Raw genomic sequence first — 23,710 nt, 5'->3', positions numbered from 1 at the left:
CAAGGTTTGGAACTCTTTGCATGGTAGTTTTGAAAGGGTGGGTGTACCATGTCAGGTCTCTTATCACTCTTGGGTGTGGGAGCTACAGGACACCCCCAACCCTAGCCATTCCTATCTTTCTCCACACACCAGAAAGGAAATGGTCCCGGCAGTTTGGTCCCAGACTTACAGCCTCTTCCTCCTAAGACCATGCATCCTGCCAGTCACGTCCGAGCACTGGAACATGAGACCTCCACTCTGCCTGCTGGGCCAGTGAAAAGAGATCAGGATATGCCAGCCAATCCCTGACTCTGCTCTGAGTATCAAAATTGCTAAATTACCCCTTGAGCCAGTCTAGAGTTCTAGCCTTGCTGTGATAGCAGGTTATGAAAGGCAGTCTCTGGTGAGGCTGTTGCAACTTATTTCCTGTCTCAGTCTCAGCCCCCCCCCGCCCCCGTTATAAATTTGGACCTTATTTTATTCTGAGGATCACTAACAGGACCAAATGTCACTGCTCGGAATCTCAACTAGGACAGGGGGATGACTAGAAAAAGAAAATGGCCTCTGTGCTGAACCCACCCCAGAGCCATGATCAGCTCAAGTGCTTAGTGTCAGTAAATCATGCAGGGCCAGATGACTAGGGTCCAATCATGAATGACCTTGAGCAATTTGCATCATGTCTCGGAGCCTCAGAGTCCTCATGTGTTAAAAGCAGGATAATAATGGCGCTTTCTCAGAAAGCTGTTCTCAGGACAAAATGGAACAGCAACGTAATGATAACGCACATTACTAAAATCAGCCAGGGAATCAAAAAACGAGATAAGGAGAGCCAGAAAACGCCGTGCTGTCAGCATCATCAGTGTGGTGGCCAGGCTGCAGCCCCAGTTAAGTTGCTGCCTGGGCTGCCGTGGAGAGGATTATGAAGATCACCTCTGCACCCAGCAGCAGAAGAGGTTATTGTCCATGGCAGTCCTAGGCAGAGAGGGGAAAGGAAACAGTTGCAGCTTACCTAAGAGAACGGAGCTATACAGCAAGCAGCTTGTGTGAGGAGGGTATTCCTGCTCCGCCTGGAAGGGTGAATGCAGGCAGCTTGAGCAAACATGTGGTTGTGAGTTGGGCTGCTTCTGGCTGTGACAAACAGCCAATTCTGACTGACTGCAGGTGGCTCAGCAGAAGTCTGAGAGTGCTTTCAGGGCTGGTTAGCTGAGCAGCTCAGCAATGGTGTCAATGTCCTTATATTTTTCTACTTTGTTGTTTCCTGAGATAAGTTGTACGTGCTGCTAGATTTGCATATTGAAGCAGCAACTTCTGGTACTTAACAGTGTTTGGATATAGAGCTTTTAATTCACTTATTTACTAATTCATATTTATTATGTATGTATGTGTTTGTTTGTTTGTTTGATTATTTATTTATTTATTTAAGTCAGGGTTTCTTGTAGCCCAGGCTGGTTTTGAGCTCACTATGCAAACAAAGGTGACCTTGAAGTTCAGATCCTCCTGCTTGCTTTTATCCCCCCACCCCTCTAGTGCAAGCGTTACACTTTGTGCAGTGCTGGGGACAGAACCCAGGACCTTTGTGCATGCTAGGCAAGCACACTACCAACTGAGCCACAGCCTCAGTCCTGAGATATGTCCCTTAAAGCAATAATTAAGTTAGGCTGGCGTGCAGCTCAATGTTAGAGAATTTGCCTTGCCTGCAAGGAGCCCTGGGTTCTATGTGAAGTACTGTAAAAACAGACAAGAAAGGGCTGGAGAGACAGCTCAGGGGTTAAGAGCACAGTCTGCTCTTCCAGAGGTGCTGAGTTCAAATCCCAGCAACCACATGGTGGCTCACAACCATCCATAACAAGATCTGACACCCTCTTCTGGTGTGTCTGAAGACAGCTACAGTGTATTTACATGTAATAAATAAATTTTTTTTAAAACCCCACAAATACTGCTAGGTTTTTGTTTTGTTTTGTTTTGTTTTGTTTTTGAGACAGGATATCTCTGTGTAGCCCTCACTATCCTGGAACTTGCTCTGTAGATCAGCCAGGCTGGCTTTGAACTCACAGAGATCGATCTGCCTATGTTTCCCATGTTCGGGGTTAAAGGTGTGCACCACCATGCCCATCCTAGAACCTTTTTTTAATTAGAAGAAACAACTAAGGTGAAATGCCACTGTTATGAGGACCTGTATAAGCGAAGGAAGAAATTTGACATGTATAAAAAGATACTAGCAACATTTGCACACACAGAATCTACCCCAGAGTGCAGTGGGGCACTGGATCTTCAGGTCAAGGAAAGGGGCCTCAGGAGAAACCAGCCCAGTTTTGCCTCCGGAACTGTGAGAAAATGTTTTCCCGTCATGTTCTCCTGTCCGTGGATCACGCCATGAGCACCCTAGCAAGCAATATAATTGGCAAGATGGCTGGAGAGTAAAGAGCCCATCCATCAGGGGGCACAAAAGGCTTCTCCTCTTGTCTTGATTCTGGAAGAAAACATTGCTAGGTGAGTTGTGGGGGCTGGAGGGAGCTCAGCCATCGAGGGCACTTGATGGATCCAAGTTCATTTCCCAGCACCCATATGGGGGGGGGGGGCTCACAACCACGTGAAACTCCAGCTCCAGGAGAGCTGATGGGGCCTCTTCAGGCCTCTGGGCACCAGGCACACACATGGTACACAGACACACATGCAGGGAAATACTCACACTCGTAAAAACAAACAAAACCAGAACAAAATAAAACACCTTCCCATAGGAGCCAGTGGTCCAGACACACCAACCGGGATCCATTTGGCTATAACTGAGAGCTACATAGTAGTGGCCTCATGTGAGAATTTATCTCTTATCCTAACAGTCAAGGCCTACAGTCTAGACAGGTAGAGCAGCAATGTGTGTCGGGACCCAGCACATCCTGTCTTGCTGCCACTACTCCATACTGCAGTTCCTCTCACCATTGTAAAGTGTCTATCTATTCAGCCAGTGCCTTAAGCTGCAAACAGACTGCTACCCCTTCCTTCAAAGGAATGCCCTTAAGTAGCACTGAGTTCTACCACTCATATCGTGTGGGCCAGAGCTTGGTTCCGTTGTAAAGCACATTTGGTACCAGCTCAGGTCCAACCACAAATGACCAGGAAACACCAGGCTTCTAACTACTGCAAGCACACCTCTGGGTTTGTCTGTAAACTCCATTCCTGTGGCATCGCAACTGAGGGGGAAGACAGGCCTGAATACAGATGGCAGTGCCCAACGGCTGAGAGCTCAGCTGGAGCAGAGGCCAAGGAGGAAGAAACCGGCTCTTTGTCTCTCTAGGTCTCTGGTCTGCCACGAGGCAAGCCACTGTCCTCTTACCAGAGACTTCTGCCACAGTGCTCTGCAGGAGCACACACCGGCCGTGAGACAAATGGAACCCGGTAGCCACGGACATGGTGAGCCTAAGGAATCCGTCCTCCTTTTAGGTTGTGTTTTCGGGGCTCCTGGCTTGTTTATCTCAGTGCTGGGTGCCATGAACAAATGCCTCAAATAGTGTTTAGGGTCCCTCTTCTAAAAAGTGGGCATTGGCTAAAATAGTTGATTTTATCCTGAAGGCACTAGAGGTTCTACCTCAAGAAAAGGCCACCACCAGGCTTACAGGAGGATATGATGCCAGTGGTCCTCAGAGTGAGGTCTTCAGAGCCCCCTTACACAGAAGTTCCCAGACACCTTTTTGTTCTGGAGTCGGATCTCATGTAGCCCGTGATGCCTTGAATGTCTGATTTTTCTGTTTCCACCTCCCACGTACTGGGATTCCATCGTGTGCCACCATGCCTTGCTGAGACCTTTTGAAATACAGAAGCCTGTATTTGAAATGAACCACTTTATCGCTTCTCAACCTTTTGGCTACGATCAAGTGTGTGAGCTAAAACTGGTTCTCATACTCTGAATTTTGGGAAGCGTTATGCTAGTGTCAAACCCTGGATGGGGTGCAGATCAGGTAGCGTTTCCTCTAACTATGTGCCTTGTACACAATCCCCAGCACAGTGGGAGTAGAAACCCTTAGGGGAAGGCATCTCTTCTACCAAGGCCCCCAAGGTCAGCTCTTGAGCGTGGATCACAGTACATACGAAGTTTCCTTGGCACACACATCATAAACAGTGCGTATTTCAGTCGAGCTGCGAACTTCCGGCTGAGTCTTGCTTTTCTAAGAGTTCTTCCTAGGACCTTGGAACAGTACATTCCCATCTCTTATTCCCCACCCCCTTCTCTGTAAAATGGACTTGGAGGAAATCTCTAGGAAGATTCAGACTGAGAGTCTGGTTGATTGATTGATGGTCTATCCAATCAGCAGCGAGGTCTGGATAATAGTTCCGCTCTTTAAAGGATCCTGATGGAAAATGGTTCCTCTTTCTTGCCTCCTGGCCCTGGCCCAGAATAACCAAACAGGACACAAGCAGAATGTACTGAAATGACTTTTAATATCTCATGTCGCAGCAAAATTAAAAATATACAAAAAGTCTGTGGTGTACAAAAGTTTCAGTACAGAAGCCCCAGCGCCGCCCCTCCCCTGCCCAGGGAAAGCTCGAAAGGGCAAGTTGGGCTGCGGGGCTGTGGGGCTGCGGGGCTGGGAATGGCACAGATGTAGTAAATACCAGGGAGTGGGCCTAGGAGTAGGCTAAGAAGCGGGCAGAAGTTTGGACTGATCACAGAGGAGAAGGAGAACATGGGGAAGAGTCACCTGGAGTTGTGCTGACAAGGAAATCGGGCCCTTAGGCATGGCTAGTGGTTCCTGTGGACACGTGGCAGGTATCAGAGGTGAAGGTATTCTGGTGGGATCCCCCTCCCAAGGGACCTTGGCTGGAGTCCTAGATTACCACCAGCTTGCTGTGTGAGCTTGGGCAGGTTGCCTCCCATCTCTGGGCCTGCCCCTTCTGTAAACTAAGAAGTAACTGGTTAGTAAGCCACCGATGCCAAATTTGGGGGTTCCAGACCCCGCCCAAGGGTCTGCTGTGGCAAAGCATTGAGCCATCCAATACAGAATGCAAAAGTCCTTCACACTTGAGTCCTGGGAGCTGACATGAGTCCTCTCTAGGATGCATCTGTGTCCACTCAGCTTGCTAATCTGAGGTGGTGTTAATGCTTTATTAAGATGGCCTTTTTTGTTAGGGGAGGGGAAAAAACTTCTCAAGCCACAAAATCCTCAGGGAATCCTGAGGGCTCCGGGGATATTCGGACCCTTTCTTATGTCTGGTTTGGGAAGGGGACAAAAGAGGGGCAGGGGAGGAGTCCTCTTAGGCCTGTCTGGATGAAGAGGAACATCCTCCCCGCTTTTGTGGCTATCCTCTCCCCATCTTTGTTCCCAAGGCCCCCTCCACTTTAACTTTATTGCAGGTATCCTGAGCTTCTGCCATCCATCCTGGCCTGGGGACTCTTAGAGAGCTGTGCATAGAAAAGGCCAGAGATGCTGAGCAGGGGGTGGCCTCGGTGTGAGGTTACAGTGGAAGGGACTGAGTGTGGGAGCACTTCTGTGCCCTGGGGATTCTACTTGCAGGAATCAGACCCAGCTCTTGCAGTATCCTGATGCGGGTCTTCCTCTCCCGCGTCTACTGGTGGCAACCAAGTACTCAGGGTCCCAACCAGAATGGCACATGTGTCCTGTTTCCCTAAGCCTCAGAAGTGTCCTTGACTGGAAAGGGGACCCAGGCCCCTACCCCAATGCTTCCTGTGGGACTTGGCACTCACTCGATCCTTCCACTGTGACACCACAGAAAACTTGTCCTAGAGATTTCAGCTCCCTACCTGCAGCCTCATCTGGCTCAGTCTGGGAAGGAGACAGATGACAAAGAGTTGTGAGGCAGCAGAGGATGGGATCAGGGCTCTTGTCATTAAGTTAGAAATCTGTGCCTAGACTCTCCCTCTACTTGGAGAGAATCCCTCTGAATCAGGAGCCCCCAAACTAGAAAAGACTCCAGATCCTAAGCAGCCGACCTGGAAACTAGGTCCTGGAAATTAGATGCTGGAAACTAGGGTGACATCTAGGGTCAGATACAACCAAGTTCTAGAGACTTCTGATATCTCTGAAGGGACAGATAGACTAGAAGCCTCAAACTGGTGGCCAGCAGGTTGCTTTCCAAAGCCTAAACTTTATTGCCTAATTAGCACAGAACACCCTCCTGCCCGTCCCCACAGTTCTGCTTTCTCAAACCTCCACCCACCCCGCTTTCCTTTCTGGCTGCATCTGAGTTTCTGCTCATGTACCCTGCCCTAAGGAACCTCCCTCCCACCCTCAGGCCTTTATAGACCCCAAACCCAGACAAGCTGCAAGGGGAGGGGCCTGCAGAACCTCGGGCTTCAGGGGAGTGTTTGGGGGTGACCGTCCCAAGCTCCCTGGTTCTCTTCTGGGGGCCTGCACATTCTCAGTCTTGCCCTCCTGGGTCTCAGTTTCTCCAGCCCTCGAGGGGACAAGCTTCAGGGAGACACAGGTGCAGGAGGGATCTGGCTGAGAATAAGGCAGATTTGGGGATAATGGGAGGAAGGGACTGAGCCCATATCTTTAGAAAATTCCCTGCAGGGGAGGATGGAGGCCCGTGCTGTTGGCTGGGGTGACCGGCTGGGGTGACCGTTACAAGGCACATGGTACGTTGATGAGAGGAGGTGCAGCGGGGGATGTATGGTGCCCGGGGAGGTCTGAGGTGTACAGCCAGCAGCTAGAGTTGGTTTGAGGGTAGAAGCTCATGGAATAGGAGGCAGGGTTAGGGAAGGAAGGTCACAGGATTAGATATTAGGCCAGGGCCTGCCTAGTATTTCTGTTCCCAAGATGTCCTATTGTCTGCTGCTCCTGAAGAAGACAGAACTAACTTTTATTGATGCCCAGGAGAACCCTATAGGTCCATTTACTTGCCGTGTGATCTTGGGCAAATGTGTGACTCTCTCTGTTTCTCCTATATAATAGATATGAAGAACAAGTGACTTTGGGGGCCCACTGAGCCCCCTCCTTTTAAGATTGTGGCTCTAAAAGTCCTCTCTCACTGAAAGAACTTCATGGGGATCAAGGGAAGAACTAAGAATCCAGGTTTGGTTTATGGTCTGGGAACAAGAGTGGCGGACTCCAGGGGTCCACTTGTGACGGGGGAAAGAGATCAGCTGAGGTAGATTGTGTCAGAGAAAGGAACCAAAAAACAGCTCCAAGGAGATGGGGCTTTCCCCAACTCGGATTCTTCTGCCCTAGTGAAGCAAAAACACAGGCCAATAACGAGAGGCCCCAAGCCAGGAAGGATGGGGTCCTGAGCTTGGGGGTGGGATGTGTGTGGGGGGGTAATACTAGGGGTAGATGAGCTCTGTCCAGATAATGAGAAGGGTGAGGGCCTCTGACCATGACCTTCCCTGGTGCCCAGCTCCTCTCACAGGCAGTCCTGGGAAAAGCTCTGTGAGATTAGAATGAAAAAACGTGGCCATGGCTTCCCAGCAGCCTCAAGCCATACACCTAGCTCTGCTCACCCTGGTTCCTGGACCCTGGCTTCCTGCAGCAACCAGCCGGGGAACTGGGAACCTTTCCTTCTAGGCTGCTGGAGAATGGGGCATCCACAGCGGGTAGGGGTATAAAATAACTTGTCAAGGGTAGCCCAGATGTTACCTTATTGATGTGTGGATGGGTGTATAGCTCTTGTTGGGGTGCCACATGCAGAGGAAGAGTGTCAGGGAAATAATGGGATGGCAATTCCTGGCACCATGAGCCCTGCAGAAAGAAGTGGCTCAGGTTTGGAGCTAATCCTCAATGCTCTGTCTGACAGATTGTGACGTGTGTATAGCTGGCCGTGGAGTTTGTCTCCAAAGCTAGCCCTGGGTAGAGGGAAAAGAGAGTGGATGAATCCCTCAGAGCAGACCTGGGTCTAGCCAGAACTCCCTGACACTCTGGAAGCCTCGCTCTGGGAGGCAGAAGAAAAAAAAAAGCATTCTGCACTGGTAAATAGATGTAGCTACCCGCAGTGGTATGATAGCACAATAGCACGTATCGTGGGCATGATGTGTGCTCGTGTGTGCCCTCTTAGACTTACTGTAAGTGTGGGACCCTCCCCGTAACCTCAGCAAATCAACCATTGCCACACCAGCACTGATGGAACCTTGTGAGAGTAGCTGCCACTCTGAGCTTCAGTTTTCTATCTGTAACTTCAAGAAAAGCTGAGCCAGGGAGGGCTAAATACTTCTTATTTGCATAGTCTAGAATTCTCACGGTCTGCCATACTTCCAGCTCTATCTGCACTTGTCCCTAAAGTCCCAGGCCGTCCCCTTTCAGTGAGCTCATCTCACTTGGCATGAGAGAGAGTGATGAGTGACTCTAGGATCTGCCTAGAACTCCATCTTCTATTTCACAAAACTTCCTAGCTCCCCAGTCTTGTCATCTTGCATCTCAGTTAAGACTGGCTGCTGTCCCAGGCCAGGGACATGGGCTAGGATGAGTGGTCTTTTGTGCAACCTAGGATGTCTGGACTATGGGAAATAGTTCATAGGCCTGGGGCCTTGGCAGATTTGAGGCAAAACCAAATTTTGTCTCCCAGGTATTGCCCCAGAGAACCTCACTGCAGGGTGGCAGGAAGCCAAAATTTATGTCACGTCCCCAGAGCTATTTTTTTTTTTCCAGCTGAGAGCCACTTGGCAGCAGAAATGTCTCAAGGGTCCTGAGGACAATTTCCTTTTAGAGAAGATAGGGCTGGGGACGTAGAAGGAGATCTAGACTGGAGCACCCATTCTAGAACATCCCAGGTGACCCACGCTACCCCTCCCCAACCACCCACAGCAGAAGCTAGACTCTTCCACATCAGAGCATCAGGGCTCCAGGTCCTTGGTCCTTATAAAAGACCAGCAGCTCCATAAGACATGCTATCAAGAGGTATTCTAGAATCTAGATGTCTCCCAACAGGTCCTCTCAGTGCGAGAGTGAGGCTACAGGGCCTCATCTATAGTTGAGTGGGACAGAATCTCCCTGGACATTTTATCTGCTGTGCTTAAGACCTTCCTCTAGAGGGCGCGACCCATCTGCACATCTAGAACAAATGGCACCTTGTGACCTTTCACCTGAGGGGTCTAGACTTCATCCATAATAGAGCTCCTCCCAAGTGCACCTCCCAAGCAGAGGCACCCCACCCTTCATATTGCTGTCAGCCCTCACTCCTCAGGGTTCTCTATCCTCCCAACACCTGCGCTGTCAGACCCCCAAGTCCCCTCCCCCACTCTCTGCTCTAATCCTCCTCCCGTCCAGTTTCCCTTCCTACAGGAACTGTGCCAACCCTGTCCAGAGATTCCCCCAACTCATTCTACACCCACCACAGCTTTCTCCATCTTTCTCAAAGAGATCCCCTCCCACCACATGGCAGCCCTTCCCCCACACTCCCTGAGGGGTACTTGGGCCCCGGGCAGTGCCTTCTTTCTTGTAGGCCCACCAGGGATGATGTGGGATGAATCTAGGCCAGGGATAGTTAAGACCCCCATGGCAAGCATTATATGGTATCCCCAAGAGACTGGGGCAGTTCATGAGGGGTAGCACCAGTTGATGCCCTGTGCCCTGGTCCAGGGGAACTTAGAGAATGGGCCACAGGGCTTAAAACGAGGCCTAGAGCCTCCACAGGGTTGGTTGCCCTCTCCCCTAAGGGATCCTAATGGTGGGACCATTCTTGGATCCAAAGATCTATTCCCACTTAGCCTGGTGGCCCTGAAAAACCAGACTCAACACTGTGGTCAATGTGGGGTCAGTCAAGCCTGTCCCTTTTGGGAGGCAGACTGTGTCTATACTGTGGTCTCATACTCCAGCAGCTCTTGGGAGGTGCCCATGCTCCTGTACTGCAACCGGGGTGTGGCAGGCGAAGAATACTCCAGTGCCAGAATGGTCTTCCGGAGCCGGCGGTCAATAAAATGAGCATCCCACGCTGGGTACTTTTTCCTAGGCAAGTCAATCCGAATGACAGGCCCCTCTGTCCGCAAGGGGCGAGCCACTGGCGTGGGAGGCAAACCGGGTCGCACCTGGAAGACAGGCAGTGTAGGGGTCCCGGCTCGCTCACCTCCCACTGCGACCCCGTCCCGCTCAGTGCCTGTAGTCCTCGGCAGAGACCTTGGCGGACTTGTGATGGCATCAGCTGGAGGGCCACAAGGCCCTGGGGCTTCAGGGAAGATGCAGCCAGGTGCCTGGGGACCCAGCATGGGGCCGTTGGGGTGCAAGAGACAGTAATAGACACACATGAAGAATATGCCCAAGGCAAAGCTGGAGGCTACCACGCAGACCAGGATGAGCGAGTAGAAGTCAGTGGAAAAATTGCGGCTGGAGTACCAGAAGCCAGTGAGCGCTGCGTTCTCCAGCAGCACGATGCAGTAGTAGAGGGTCACACGACGGCGGCTGCGGCCCTCCTTGACATTGAACCAGCAGAAGATGTAGATGATACCCACCACCATATTGTAGATGATCTCCTCCCACTTGGACATGCAGAAGTCTGTCTCGCCCTGGATGACCCAGAAGGTCATGATGCACCAGTGGGCGACGATGAAAATGCCAAAGTAGAGCTTGTAGACACTGGCAAAGAGGGCAAAGGCCAGGGTTCGTGCCGCAATGGTGAACAGGTGCCACAGCACTTGGACAACAGCACCCTTGTAGGACAGAGGCCGCTTGTCATCTCTTGAGTCTCTCAGCACCTTCTGGTACGATGCCAGGGTCCAGGCCAGGGACACAAGGGAGGCAGAGATGGAGAGAGCTGTGGAAACAGGGTAGGGGTGGGGTGGGCTGGGTTACGGGTGGGTCCAGGTTGGGGTCTGGAGAGGAGGAGGTGCTGGGTCAGGACCTGGGTTCTGAGCAGGTGTGAAGGTCTGTGGATCAGGTGTGAGGAAGGGTCCAGCTGGGGGAAGGGTCTTCAAGGGGTATGGATATGGGGGGGGGGTGGAAGAATGGGCTGGATACTTCTGTGGGTGTGGGAGCATAAAGGAGAATAGATTTGGTGTGCTTTTGAGCTTCATGGGCATCGAGTCTGGGATTCTAGTACGGGGTGTAGACAGGATTCGGGGGTCTTGGTGGAGGGTGGGAAATGAGGGTCCAGGACTCTGGGAGTAGAAGGGATCAAGAAGGGATCATTAGGTCACGGAGGGGTCAGTACACCATTAGAAGATGTGAGGCTGGGTATGGAGGGGCAAGTAAAGCTGGACAGAACTAAGGAGGGAATCCCACATAGGGCCCTGAATTCTGGGCTGGAGAGAGGGCAGAAGGCATCCGAGGGGCCTGGGCGCTAGTGATTGGAGCCTTGAGACACTGAGGATGGGTTAGAGAGTGTGTTGGTGCAAAGACCATGAGCTGCGTTAGAGATAGGTGGTGTGGCTTTTCTGTGACACTGACTGCCTTGGACCGGAGTGTTTCAGAAGGGGCAGTGTTGGCGTGAACGGGACCTGGTACAAGGTACGAGACCAGGACATCTAGTGAAGGGATAGGTAGATTCTCTGGAAACGGATGGTGATTGAACAGGTCCATAAAGCAAGGGGTCCCCAGAGGATGCAGGCTGGGACTCAGTTTGTAGAACGTAGCCAGCAGAGGGCTCCCTCGGGAGGCCTAATTTTGGTTGGAGGGAGTGATGGGCAGAGGCAAGATAAGGTCAACCCTGGTAATAGGGAAAAGTGAGAGGAGTCTAGGGTGTCTGAGGGATGGTGTCAGAGTGGAGAAACAAGTCAGACGGGAGGGGAGGTTATGGAGAGGCCTAGAAAGTGGTGAGGGTGGTGTGGTTCCCTAAACTCTGGGCAAGCAACTCTGCCTTGGGAGCCGGGCACAGGTTATCCCCAGGGGCCAGCGGGTGGTGGATGGGGCTCACCCGTCAGCAGTTCCGGCTCTCGGCCGCGGTGGACCAGCAGGCTGAGCTGCAGTACCAGCTGCGGCGCGCTGCGCAGGAAGGTCTCCAGCAGACGCAGCATGCTCACATCCGCGCTCTCGAACAGCATCTGCCAGTAGAAGTGGCGCCGCAGCCGCTCCCCGCGCCAGCGGCTCTGCAGTCCCAGGTATAGGGCGCGCAGGTACCTGCAGGGGGAGGTGGTACTCAGCTCTAGGCTCCTCTGGCTTCGTGTTTTCCCTACCCCAGTTTCCCGCCTGCGCCGGGGTAAGCCCCCCACCTCCAGGACCTACACTGTGGCTGTAAAATAGGCTCTGCGGGGCGTGGTTGCAGAGCACCGAGTGCACCCGTTAGCTTCTCGCCTAGTCCTAGCCTCATCTCCAGTTTAGAGGAAGGAACTGGGAACCAGAGACCATAGCATTTGCCCAAGGTCACACAGCGGAACCAGAACTCGATTCCAGGTAGTAACGAACACCACATCGCTTCTTACTGGAAACTTTGAAGAGATTTGTTCATGGGTTTTCTGTATGGATCACAGCTGGTGTCAGGCCCGAGTCCTGACCCACTCACTGCTCCTGGCCTCAGGAAAGCTGCTCACCCAACAAACTCCATGGTTGCTTGGCACAGGCCGCGGATTCCAGGACATTTAATGGTTCTCCTCAACACCCGGCTTTTACACCTCTGCTGTTCCTTTTACCTGGAACACGCCTCCCTGTTCCTACCCTATTCCCAAACCTGGGTAAGTCTTGCTCATGTTTCAAATATCAGGCTTCTGCTGACCATGTGCGGGGAGTTAGGAGCCCCCTCAGTCTAGCCTTGCTCCCACCCGCTTCTACTTCAGCCCTTGCCGCAGCAGGTTGAACTTCCTGGCTAGGCACACATCTCCCCCAGCTTTGAGCTCCAGGCCAGCGACTACAATCACCTGTTAAGCACAGTACACTCTGCTCTTACCACATAGTAGGTGTTCAATCCACGTGTTCACAGATGAATGAATACACAGCTGTACGTGGGTTGGCTTTAATGGCTCCAACAACCTCGGAGCAGGAAGGGGAGGATCTAAGGTCTGAGTTCAATCCCCAACTCTACTTCTAACTTACTCTGTTGAGTCCTCGTTCCTTCTGAAGTAGCAGAGAGGATGGATGGGAAAGAGCAGTGTCCACACGGTTTGAGGAACTGAGTCTAACTCCTCCCTGTGACCACAGAACCTGTCTCTCCCCAGTCCCTGAAACGCTTAGGTGCCTATGGCCGGTTAGCTCTTTGTCCATACCACAGAGAAATTCTCCAAAAGCAGATGCAGACTGTCCGACACAGATCCAGTGACCTAGTGCCTGAGCTTCAAACGGAGACACTAGGGATGGGAAAGTGCTGGCATTTCTAGGACACTGGAGCCAGGGGACCAACTTTATACATGTTGTGCTGACAGCTGTGGAAGAAGCCATGGTGCTATAGGGCCTCCAGATGATAATGAGAGGGGTGGGCTTGCTGGCTCTGACTCCTCAAAGTCCTGAACTTTGTTCCCCCAAATGTAGCCAAAAACATGCAGTCCCCTTGGCCCCAATTAATGCTACTGACATACCCCCAATATGACACCTGGCTCCCAGGAGCGAAAGTTGCTGTTCTCTTGGCTGCTGGGTAGCCCCAGGACTGGACTGGGTTTCTTTTGATGAGTTGTGGTAGGTCACCATTTTTCTGAGTCTCCCGCCCCTCCCCCACTCATGCATAGGATTCCTACCGCCAGTGTCATGGATGACACTGTCTTATAAGCAGGCGAGCTTCTATCTACCTCGGTATTAGGTCCGTGTCCCTACATACCTCACCCTGCCGTGAGAGTGAGGGAAAAAACTTTGTCAAGGAAGGAGAGCAGTCAAGAAAGTTTTCCTGCAAGAAACAGTTTCTCCCTCCCCTCACCCTCTCTCCTCTTCTTTCTTTCCTGACAGTATCTGTGGTAGCCCAGGCTAGTCTAGAATTAAGTAGCTAAGGATGTCTTGGAACTCCCAGCCTGCTTGCCTCTGCCTTCTGAGTGCTGGCTTTACAGGTATGTGATGCCATGCTAATTTTCTGTTTGTTTTGGTTTTTTTGTTTTTAAGGTAGAGTCTCGTGTAACCCAGGCTGACCTCAAACTCTGTCTTAGCTCAGGTCTTGAATTCCTTATAGTTTTGATTGTGAGCCATCTCTCCAGCTCAGGTCTTGAATTCCTAATCCTTCTGCCTCCACTGCCTTCCTCCCTCCCTTTAGGCGTCATCATGCCTGGTTTAGATTTCAGTCTTAAAGTACATATTGTCTGTAATCCCAACACTTGAGGGGTTGAGTCTGGAGGACCACAAGTTCAAGGCCAGCTTGGGCTATGAAAAGAGACTTTGTGTAGGAAAAAAAAAGTCAAATAAAATACAATAAAAACACTAGAGGTGGGGGGAAGCTGGAGAGACAGCTCATTGGTTCTACGCACTGGCTTCTTTTCCAGATGACCGGGGTTCTATCCCTAGCACCCACATGGCAGCTCACAACTGTCTGGGCCTTCATTTTCAGGGGAGCAAGTACTTTCTTTTATGGGCACTGCACTCACATGGTACACAAACATATTTGCAGACAATGCACCCACGTAGATAAAAATGCAAATAAGTAAACACACACACACACACACACACTTCAGGACAGCAAGAAATGAGGACATTCAGGAGAATGGGTAGATGCAAAGTACGGAGGCCATGAGAGCCCATGCCCTCCCAGGGAAATAGGCTGAGATTTGCTGGGCTGGGTCCAGACAGGAGGCTTCCAATGAGACAGGGGCCCAGGAAGACCAGAATTTTCACAGTTCATCACATTGCGAAAGTTCACCAAATTCTGCAACCAGTTCTGGGCTGCAGGGCTACCGGTCTACTCAGTAGTGGAGTACAAGTTTAGCATGCACAAGAACCTGGGTTCCATCCCTGAAAAAAAAAAAGAATATGGACTGGAGAGTAAAGGTTTAATTTTTAATCTGAATCCCAGAATTGGAGGTGATAGGATCAGCTCGGAGCTTTCAAAGCCCTCTCTGAGGGCTGGCTTGGAGGGAAGCCAAGGAGAGGCTGGGGCTGCTCCTGCGGGCTAGCAGTGACAGAGTTGAGCTAAGGGGGTGGTGCACTAGAGGGGAAGAGAACAGACCTGGAAGTGCCAGTGGTGAGGGCTGGGGATGGGGGGCAGGTGACCCCAGGGTTTCTGGGGACCCCAATCTTCATTCTAGGCCTCCACCTCTCCTGCCCTCCTCACTCCTGTGGCTCTGACTTCGAATAGAAAGGAGAGGCCAGCTGGTCCAATGTGCAGGGGGCTGGGGAGCTGGGGAAGAGCAATACCCTGGAAGTTTCTCTGAAGCTAGAAGACCATCTGTTTCCGCCCAGGTTAGGATGAGGGAGGTGCCAACCCCGCCAGCATCCGTCACCACCTGGCAGGCCTCCTGCTACCTCCCCGCCCACTCCTACTCTCTCCTCTGCCAGCTTCCAGCTAACCGCAGACAAAGGGCTCACACCATCCAGGCTTGCCATGGGGAGGGATGAAAAGGAGGCGGCTGCTACCCATCCATGGAGCTTGGGGGTGTAAGAGTTGCAGAAGCCACACTGCAGCCTAGGGACAAAAGGCTTGAGCCTTTTGAGCCCAGCCTCACTCTTGTCCTTTTGGCCATGGGACCAAAACAGTGGTTGTAATTCCAGCCAGCACTCACTACTCTCTGCCAGGGAGGGGCCTGTGAGATGTTCATGGGCTTAGGAGAGTGTTTGAGGCTTGTGGGGGTAAAACAGGGGGAAAAACCCCTGCAGAATCCAAATTAATAAATGTTTAATTAAATGTCTGCAAAGCAGAACATGATGTCAGCTAGTCTTTTGCAGTTTGGCTTTTATTTGGTTATATATAATTTACATTTGATGTTTGATGTGGCTGTATTCTAACATGCTTGGTAGATGTTAAGCCACTGAGGCCTTAAAATTACACTGTTGAGGACATGCAACCTTATTTCCGGCTTCAATTGCCCTTCCTCTGGAACAGGGCTGTGCCCCCTATGTGCACCACAGCCACCAGGATGAAAATCCCAAAGGCAAGATGGCAGAATACTGGCCGTGTTGGGGTGTGTCCCAGCCCTGCCCTGGACCCTGCTTTATGGCCTTGGGTAGTTTCAGCTTTCCTGAATCTTTCTTCTTCCTCATTGTAAGCATCAAATGATAAAGAGTTAACAGTAATTTACAAATTGTAGATGGATGTGCACATAGCATCGGTGGAGAGAAGAGGAACATGTTTTGGGTGGGGGGTCTCTGGCTCCTGTGGCTACCGAGCGACTGCTCTTGAAACCTCCTCTAGGAATTCTATTGCTCGCTACACCCTGCTCGGTTTGAAAGTTGAAAGAAGCAGATGTCACAGTGGATGGGGCTGATAACACCCACACAGGACACCCCACCTCAAGGCAAAGAAACTAGACTTTGTTTTCCTCCAAAATGCATCCAGTGCCATTTCCAACCACCTCTCGGGTGGGCGCCACCAATTGGTACAAAGCGCCCTTCATCTCTTGCCAGGACAACCAACCACATCAGCCTTCCCTTCTCCGTGGGTCTCCTCCATCCGCTCCTGCCCCCTACAGTCCGTTCTCTGCATAGCAATCAGTGGAGAATTCTAAGAGACCTACAGATCTGGTCACTCACTTTCTGGAAGCCATACACAGGCCTCTTATCACACTTGGAACGAAACCCAAGCTTCTCCCAACCATCTGGCCTGCTCATCTCTCTATCTCAAACCACTGTCTGCTTGTTCTCCATACCCCAGCTGCAGCGGGAGTTCCCTGCCAGACTCGCTCCAGACTCAGGGCTTTGCACTCGCTCCGTGCTTCCCCACATCCTGCTCTGCCTGGCTCCTCATCCGCTCCCTAACACATCCTTAGAGGAGTCCACCCATCCCACATTGGCACCTCCCACCGCTAAGGTTCATTCTAGTCCATCCCATCCCTGCCTTCCTTCTGGTCCTCCAGCCTTCATCTCCCGATTGCAGGTGTGAGACGCCACATTCTGTTTATGAAGCGCTGGGATCAGTCCCAGGGCTTTGTGGATGCTCTGCGAGCATTCGACCAGCTGAGGTCCATCCTCAGCCCCTAGACAGTTTCTTTCTATTCTGTCACTGGTGCTCTATGAGGCAGAGGCCTTGTTTGTAATGGTCACCAGAGTCTCCTCTGCTTTCGCACAGGTAGAAGACAGGTATAAATGTTGAATGAACTGATAAATGAATCTTGTGTGTGTGTCCTTCCTGGTCTTAGCAGACCCTGGGCTTCCCTGTCTCAGTCCGCACAGAGCCAGAACACCTCCCGGCACTCCACTCCTGATTCATTCTGTTGTTCTTCCTCCAGGAAGTCTTCCCTGGTGCCTCTTTCTGATTATCAGATGCTAGTGGCCTGAAGGCCGGAATGAGCAGCCAGTGCAGCTAGTGCAGCCAGTGCCTTTAACCAAAAGCCAATTACAGGGCTATGGAGACGTCTATTGGGACTGAACTTCTGGTTCCTAGCCTTTTTTTTTTTTTTTTTTTTTTTTTTGAGATAGATTCTTGCTATATAGCTCTGGCTGGCCTGGAATTTGCTAAATAATCCAGGATGGCCTTGAATTCATGAGATTGCTCCTCCTTTATCCTCCCAAGAATTGGGATTGTAGATGCAAATCCTGTTGTGTCATTTCTGACTTCCTGTCTCTAAACCAAACAAAATATCATTGCATTTCTTGTTAATTATGTGTGAGTGTGTGTGTGTGTAGGCATGTGTGTGCCATGTGTGGAGGTTGGTATGTGTGTATGTAGGCATGTGTATTCCATGTGGGGAGGTTGGTGTGTGTGTGTGTGTGTGTGTGTGTGTGTGTGTCATGTGTGAAGGTTGGGGGACATCCTGTGGGAGTCAGCTCTTTCCTTCTCACATGTGAGACCCAGGGACCAAAATCAAGTGGTCAGGCCTGGTAGTAAGTGTCTTTGCCTTCTGAGCCATCTTGCCAGCCTCCAGTTCACTGTCTCATGCATGCTAAGAGAGGAAGCTTGGTCTAGAAGAGGAAGCCGAGGAACCAATAAGCATAAACAGGTGGGGCTGGGAGCAAAACAGGCCTGGTCTGCGAAAACAGAGAGGCCAACAGTTAGTGTTGGAATCCACCTACTCTGGGTTCATGGCTCCCTCAGAACCCTGTGACCTCCGTGAGTGGGCAGCAGGGTCAGTAAGTGGGCAGAATTCACTCTTCTTTCCCTATCAGGTCGCTCCTCTGACCAGCATCTTTCAGAGCCCAAGGGGTTTGCTTTAATGGCGAGAAGTAGGGGGTCACTGTTCCAGAGAAACTTGAGTTCAGCCCCCAGCTTACCCCATCTGTCTCCTGTGAGGTGAAGTTTCTGTCATTGGTTTTAATCTCCATTCAGACAGGCAAACATGGCCTCAGACAACAGATCATTGTTGGTGGTGTCTCCCCTTGAACATCGATCATCTCTATCTATCTATCCCTTTACTGTGGCCAGCCAGTCTGTGGGCCTCTTACCATCCCGCCCGTCTATGCTGTACCATCCTGTTCTTCAGACCCTGCATTCATCTGACAGTCTGACCTACACTCTGGGGCCAGCCTGTCTGCCCTGTGGATACACGCTTCTTTTTTTCTTTTTCCTCTTGTGGGTCTCTCTGCCTGGGGCTTCCAGTCCTTCACTAACTGGTCCATCTGCTGGCCTACTGCTCAGCTCATGGCTCAGCATGACTGCCCGTTTTCCAGCCGTCCTCTCCTGCTTGATTCTCTTCTTCCTGACTCTGGGTTCTTCTCTTGTCTGTCTGTGTCTCTCACATCCTCAGCTCTCCCATCTGTCGGTCTCTGGTCTCCGAGTTTCTGAGCCTGTGTTCTCGCCCCTCCCCACTCCCCCTCAGGGCTCTGAGCCAAAACCACAACAGCTTCCAGAGGCTCCCCCGCTCTGCCCGCTCTATCCAGGAAGCAGCCTGCAGGCCTGCTAAAGACCCCTGTCTCCAAGATGGGCCCTGCCTGACACCTGCAGGTTGAGGGTGGGGGCTAACCCTCCGAGTCCTTCACCTCTTTGTAGGATGATGGACCATGTGCAGGGCTTACAAATAACGATAACGATAACCCACATCAAGCACCAACCTTCCAGCACAACTGGGAAACCAGAAAGTGGTAATGTGGTACCAGCCAGACGTAAGCAAGGCATCTTAAAGTTGTCTGCTCACAGGCTTTGTCAGGAAAGAAACCTGGTACTTTCTAACTAGGCATGATCATACTTGCTTATAAGCCTGTTCGTGGGAAGCTGAAGCAGGAGGATTGCTGCTCTGAGGCCAGCCTAGGTTATATAGAGTGAGACCCTATCTCAAACTTCAACACAAGTAAGCTGAGGCAGAAGGATTCCTGTGAATCCAACACCAGCCTGTGCTTCATAATAAATCCCAAGTTAATATATGCTACATAATGAGACTCTTGTTTCAAAACAAAACAAAAAGTCAGAATTGCTAACTAGAGAAAGTTGGTAATTTCTGGCAAAGTTGGCTTTCCCACGGAAGCTGCCCCTAAGAACAGAGGGCCAGAAAAGATCTGTCTGGCTAGGTGAGATCAATGGGCAGTTTCTTTTCTGGGTGTGTGTGTGGGGGTGGGTGGGGGGGTGTCTCCACCCACTGCAGAAAGTAACTGCCATTCATTCAATATATTCTATTTTGTACCTTGCTAAAATCTTTACTGCAGCCATGTGACTTCTGTGACTAGGAGCCCATCTTCTGATGGAAAAACTGAATACCATCAAAAGAAAGGTTCATTTGGTGTGTGTGTGTGTGTGTGTGTGTGTGTACCTGTGTGTGTGTGTATCTCTGTGTGTGTATGTATCTGTGTGTGTGTGTACCTGTGTGTGTGTGTATCTCTGTGTGTGTATGTATCTGTGTGTGTGTGAGTTTGTGTGTGTGTGTGTGTGTGTGTACTGGGGAGTGATCCCAGAGCTAAGCATGTGCTCCTTCGTTGAACTATCTTCTTAGCCCCATTTATTTTCTCAACACTTCTGAGTACCTACTATGTGCCAAGAACTATGGTAGACACAGGGGTGAGCAAGAGCGATTCAACCCATTTGTCGGCACTATTTTTAATAATGAAGGCCTGGGCACTGATTCAATCATTGTGTAAGTGGGAGAAAACCATGTTCCATAGACTCCAGTGATGGTCCAGACCAGGTCTTGTGCTACAGCATAGAGAATACCAGAGGGAGTGGGGAAGGCTCTACAGTCAGGGAAGAGTCTCTGGAAGTGTTGATTGCTGAGGAGTCTGAAGTAGGTACAGGAGCTAAGCAGGTGGGAAGGGGAGAGGAGAGGGGATTTTGATAGAGGAAACAACTTGAGCAAAGGTCTTTATCTCATGACCCAGGAAGGTTTTAAAGATGGCAGCAGTTTTAGAGGTAAAAGCTGTGGAGAACTCACTAGATGGAGTGGAGGTTAGGTCAGTTGCCAGGTCAGAGAAAACAATGGGCTTTTATGAAAAAAGGAGACAGTTATCAGACATTTGGAGGAGGGACTCTGCCCAGCTCCAACATCAAGAAAGCAATGGAGCTGTGTCTCAGGACACAGAGATGTCCCTCATTTCACCAGGGAGTGGATCAAGCTGAGCAGGGGAACCCAGACCCCACCTGTAGGTTTTGCAGGATAGCCCAGGAAGAATGGCTTCAACACCCCCCTCCTGTTGGTTTACGCCTCAATTCTGAGCACTCCTGCAAGGATGAGAAAATAGGCCCTTCCTGGGGTTGGCAGCCAAAAGAATCCTAAATGTCAGCAAAGAATGTGATTTTACACGTTTGGCTCCCATTTCATGTGGTGCTGGGAGCCAGGCTGTCTCCCTTCTCCTTCACAGCCCCTGAAGAGTCACAGCCCCTCTTCTTTGCTGGCACCAGGCCAGACACTTCCGGCCACTGATTTTAGGTCTTAGCTAAAAACCTGTGACTTTCTCCCATCCCATCCTCTCTCACCAGCTCCCAGCCAGTGTCCATGTTCTTGCTCAGTAGAAAAGCAGAAAGCTGCTCTGGGGCAACCATATTTGGGACCAGGCTTCTCACAGCTCCCTTTCTCTGGGCCTCAACTTTGCCAGCTATGTTATGGGTTAGTGATGTGCAAGAGAGACTAAAGCTCAGAGCCCTGTGCTCTGAAGGTTCTGAAGGTCCTTTGCTTTCCCCCAAGCCCCATGTCCCATCCTGTCCCTCGCTCCTGGGTGGAGCTAGGATGTCAAGAGACAGTGGGGAGGGGCCTTGATTCCAATCTCCTGGTGATGTTTGAAGGTATCTGGAACCTAATGCAGACAGAAAGAATCACACCTGGCTGTTTGTGGTCTCACAGAAATTCCGGAAGTAGATTTGGAGTTTCTGACTGGGGCGCTATAGCGGCATAGCCTATCTAAAGAGGCAGCCTGTTTCAGCTCTAACCACCCACCCTGGGAGAAGATACAGTTCAAAAGGCAGGGGCGTCATTTTGTTTTCCCTTCTAACCTTTTCAAGTCCAGCCAGAAATTTGAACATTAATGCAAAAAGGAAAGTCCCAAGTTGGAAATGATGGGGACTAGTTAATGAAATATCTCAAGATATTAAGAGAAAAACCCTTCTGTGCTCTCATGGGTTTATATGCACTGCATGCTTGTTGCTCTTCCAGAGGACCTGGCTTTGGGTCCCAGCACCTATAAGGTGGCTCACAGCCATCTGTAACTCCAGTTCCAGGGGATCCGATGCTCTCTCTACAGGCACCAGGCATACACATGGTGTATAAACATACATGCATGCAAAACACCCCTGTATGCTGGGGGGTGGGGGTGGGGAGCCAGGCTTGGTAGATCATACCTGCAACCCCAGTGATGATAGCAAACTGGGAATCTAAGACAGGCTGGTCCTTGGGAGTTCACTGGCCAGCTAGTCTAGTTTTCTTGGTGAAGTTCTAAGACAATGAGAGAGACTCCTGTCTCAAACAAGAGGCAGGAGACATCTGAGAAATGTCCCTGGAGAGTGTCCTCTGGCCCATATGCACATGCATACACGTGCACATACACACCTGCACATGGTAGAAATATACACCTACAGGCAAAACACTCATACACATACACATACATTGAAGGAAGTTAAATTCACTTAAAGCGTGCTCACCCATCCCTCTTCTCCCATTCCAAGGGCTCAATAGCTGTTGGTGGCTAGGGGCTCCCACCTTAGACAGTGCAGACCCAGAACTCTGCTGAGCCCGGAGTCAGACAGCGCTGAACTCTATGACGGCGTTAATGATACACTGTGAAGTTCATCAGCCTAGTCACTGTGCTCCTGCATATGTTTGGAATTTAACGTGCTAAAAGCTAAAATGCTGCTTTAAAGAATAGGCAACACCAGGGATGTAGCTCAGGGGGAGAGCGCTTGCCTGGCCTAGGTGAGGCACTGGATTTGATCCCAGCACTACAAAAAAACCAGGTGAACTAAAATTAAAAATTGAATACATAAAACAAAATCAATAGAGAGCAGGTGAGATGAAATTATGGGGAAAAAATACATCCCAGGTTGGGTCTCCCCAAATGTCACCGATCTGCTGCCTGCAAAGTGACAGTCTAGCAGCATGGGACTCGGTATTACAAGACCCCAAGTCAGGGCTGCGAATTTAAACCATAAGGGTGTTACAGTCATTTCATGTGTCCTTTAAAATGAAGCAAAAGCAAGTCCCCGCTTACAGCATCTCTAGCCACCTCCTCTACACCCTCTGCTGGTGGGTGTTCATGCCCTTGTGAGAGCTGTGAGGTCTTCTTGCTTTTATGCAAAAGATCCCATCCCCCTTTAACTTCAGATCCTCACTGTGCACGCTACATTGGAGCCACAGAACAAGGATCTTCCTTGGTGGGACTCAGTGGGTGAGGGTCACTGGGAATTAGGACCCCAAGAGCTCCTTGCCATACTCTTCCCCTTACCCTTAAGCAGTAGGACGGGTTAGCCCATAAGGGTAGCAGCACTCAGTGCTTTCTAAGGATGCACTCTGTGACAAGTGCTGACAACTCTAAAGGAACTCAGGCAGAACCGTCATCTCTCTGCTATTTTACAGACAGCCTCTGGCTGATGAAGCAACTGTGCCCAGGATCGCACAGCTCCAGTGTGATGAGATTCTGACCTGCCCGGGATCCAGAGTGCTCCACTCCTCTGTCTTCTTTCCCAAGCTCTGGGAAAACTCAGGCCAAAACCCTCAAGTCCTCACCTAAACTTTACAGACGGAGGAAATGGCTCACCTAAAACTCCGATCTCAAAGGTTCTATTCCGTTCACATCAACATTATTAAGCACCCACTTCACACAAGGGATTTTACATCTTCTATGTCCTATGTCAGCGACACCTTTTTCCTCTGGGGGATTGGACTCCGTGCCAGCTGGTTGGGTGCACGGCCACCAAAAGTAACAAGGGCCCAGCCAGGCCTCCCCAGGCTTGTGGTCTGTGGGGAAACCAGCCAGATGGGCTGACAGGAATGAGTGATGGGCCCAGGGCACAGCTGAGGAAGAGTCTGGAACAGTAGCGGCAGGTGCTTTATTTTACATTAAAGTAAAACATTATAGATGCTTTTCTGGTTTTTTTCCTTCTTGTTCTCAAAATAATACCTGATTGATCAGTCTATAAGAAAACACTTCACCAGGCTAGGAGGGTGGGTCATTGAGTAAAGCACTTGTGCATGTGTGGAGACTAGCATTATAGTGTGTGTGTGTGTGGTGTAGTGGTGTGTGTGCCTGTAATCCCAGCATGCCTTTGGTGAGATGGGGAAGCAGAAAGAAGAGAAGCCCCAGTAAGCAGTGGACCAGCTAGCCCAGTGTACACAAATGCAAAGCAAGAAACCCTGCCTCAAGGTGTAAGGCTAGGACTGACTACCCAAGGTTGCCCTTTGACCTCTGTACATGCCCATAGCATATCCCCTCTTGCACTCACATATGAA

The 23,710-nt window shown here is 50.7% G+C and overlaps 1 protein-coding gene and 1 long non-coding RNA gene across 5 annotated transcripts in view; one reads left to right on the top strand and one right to left on the bottom strand.

Annotated features, from left to right (window-relative positions):
• Nucleotides 1-4,391: 4,391 nt before the first annotated feature.
• Nucleotides 4,392-23,710, bottom strand: part of Xkr7 (X-linked Kx blood group related 7) — a 28,443-nt gene continuing 9,124 nt past the window's right edge. The window contains exons 1-3 of one of the 4 annotated variants that reach the window (XM_006499323.3): nucleotides 12,736-13,667; nucleotides 11,770-11,972; nucleotides 4,392-10,671 (exon numbers count right to left, since the gene is read on the bottom strand). In XM_006499323.3, the coding sequence (XP_006499386.1) occupies nucleotides 9,716-10,671; nucleotides 11,770-11,972; nucleotides 12,736-12,740 (1,164 nt within the window). In that variant the 5' untranslated portion in view covers nucleotides 12,741-13,667 and the 3' untranslated portion in view covers nucleotides 4,392-9,715. Of the gene's footprint in view, nucleotides 10,672-11,769; nucleotides 11,973-12,274; nucleotides 12,703-12,735; nucleotides 13,668-23,710 lie in introns of those variants that run through there. The other 3 variants (XM_006499321.4, XM_030250595.1, NM_001011732.1) reach the window with 3 other exon arrangements.
• Gm32286 lies at nucleotides 11,887-23,342 on the top strand. Its single transcript, XR_375138.1, has 2 exons — nucleotides 11,887-11,953; nucleotides 22,838-23,342. It is a non-coding gene; the product is annotated as a predicted gene, 32286 (long non-coding RNA).

Source organism: Mus musculus, chromosome 2 (genome assembly GCF_000001635.26).
Source record: "Mus musculus strain C57BL/6J chromosome 2, GRCm38.p6 C57BL/6J".
Taxonomy (NCBI): domain Eukaryota; kingdom Metazoa; phylum Chordata; class Mammalia; order Rodentia; family Muridae; genus Mus; species Mus musculus.
This window is presented reverse-complemented; position numbering and strand designations above follow the sequence as displayed.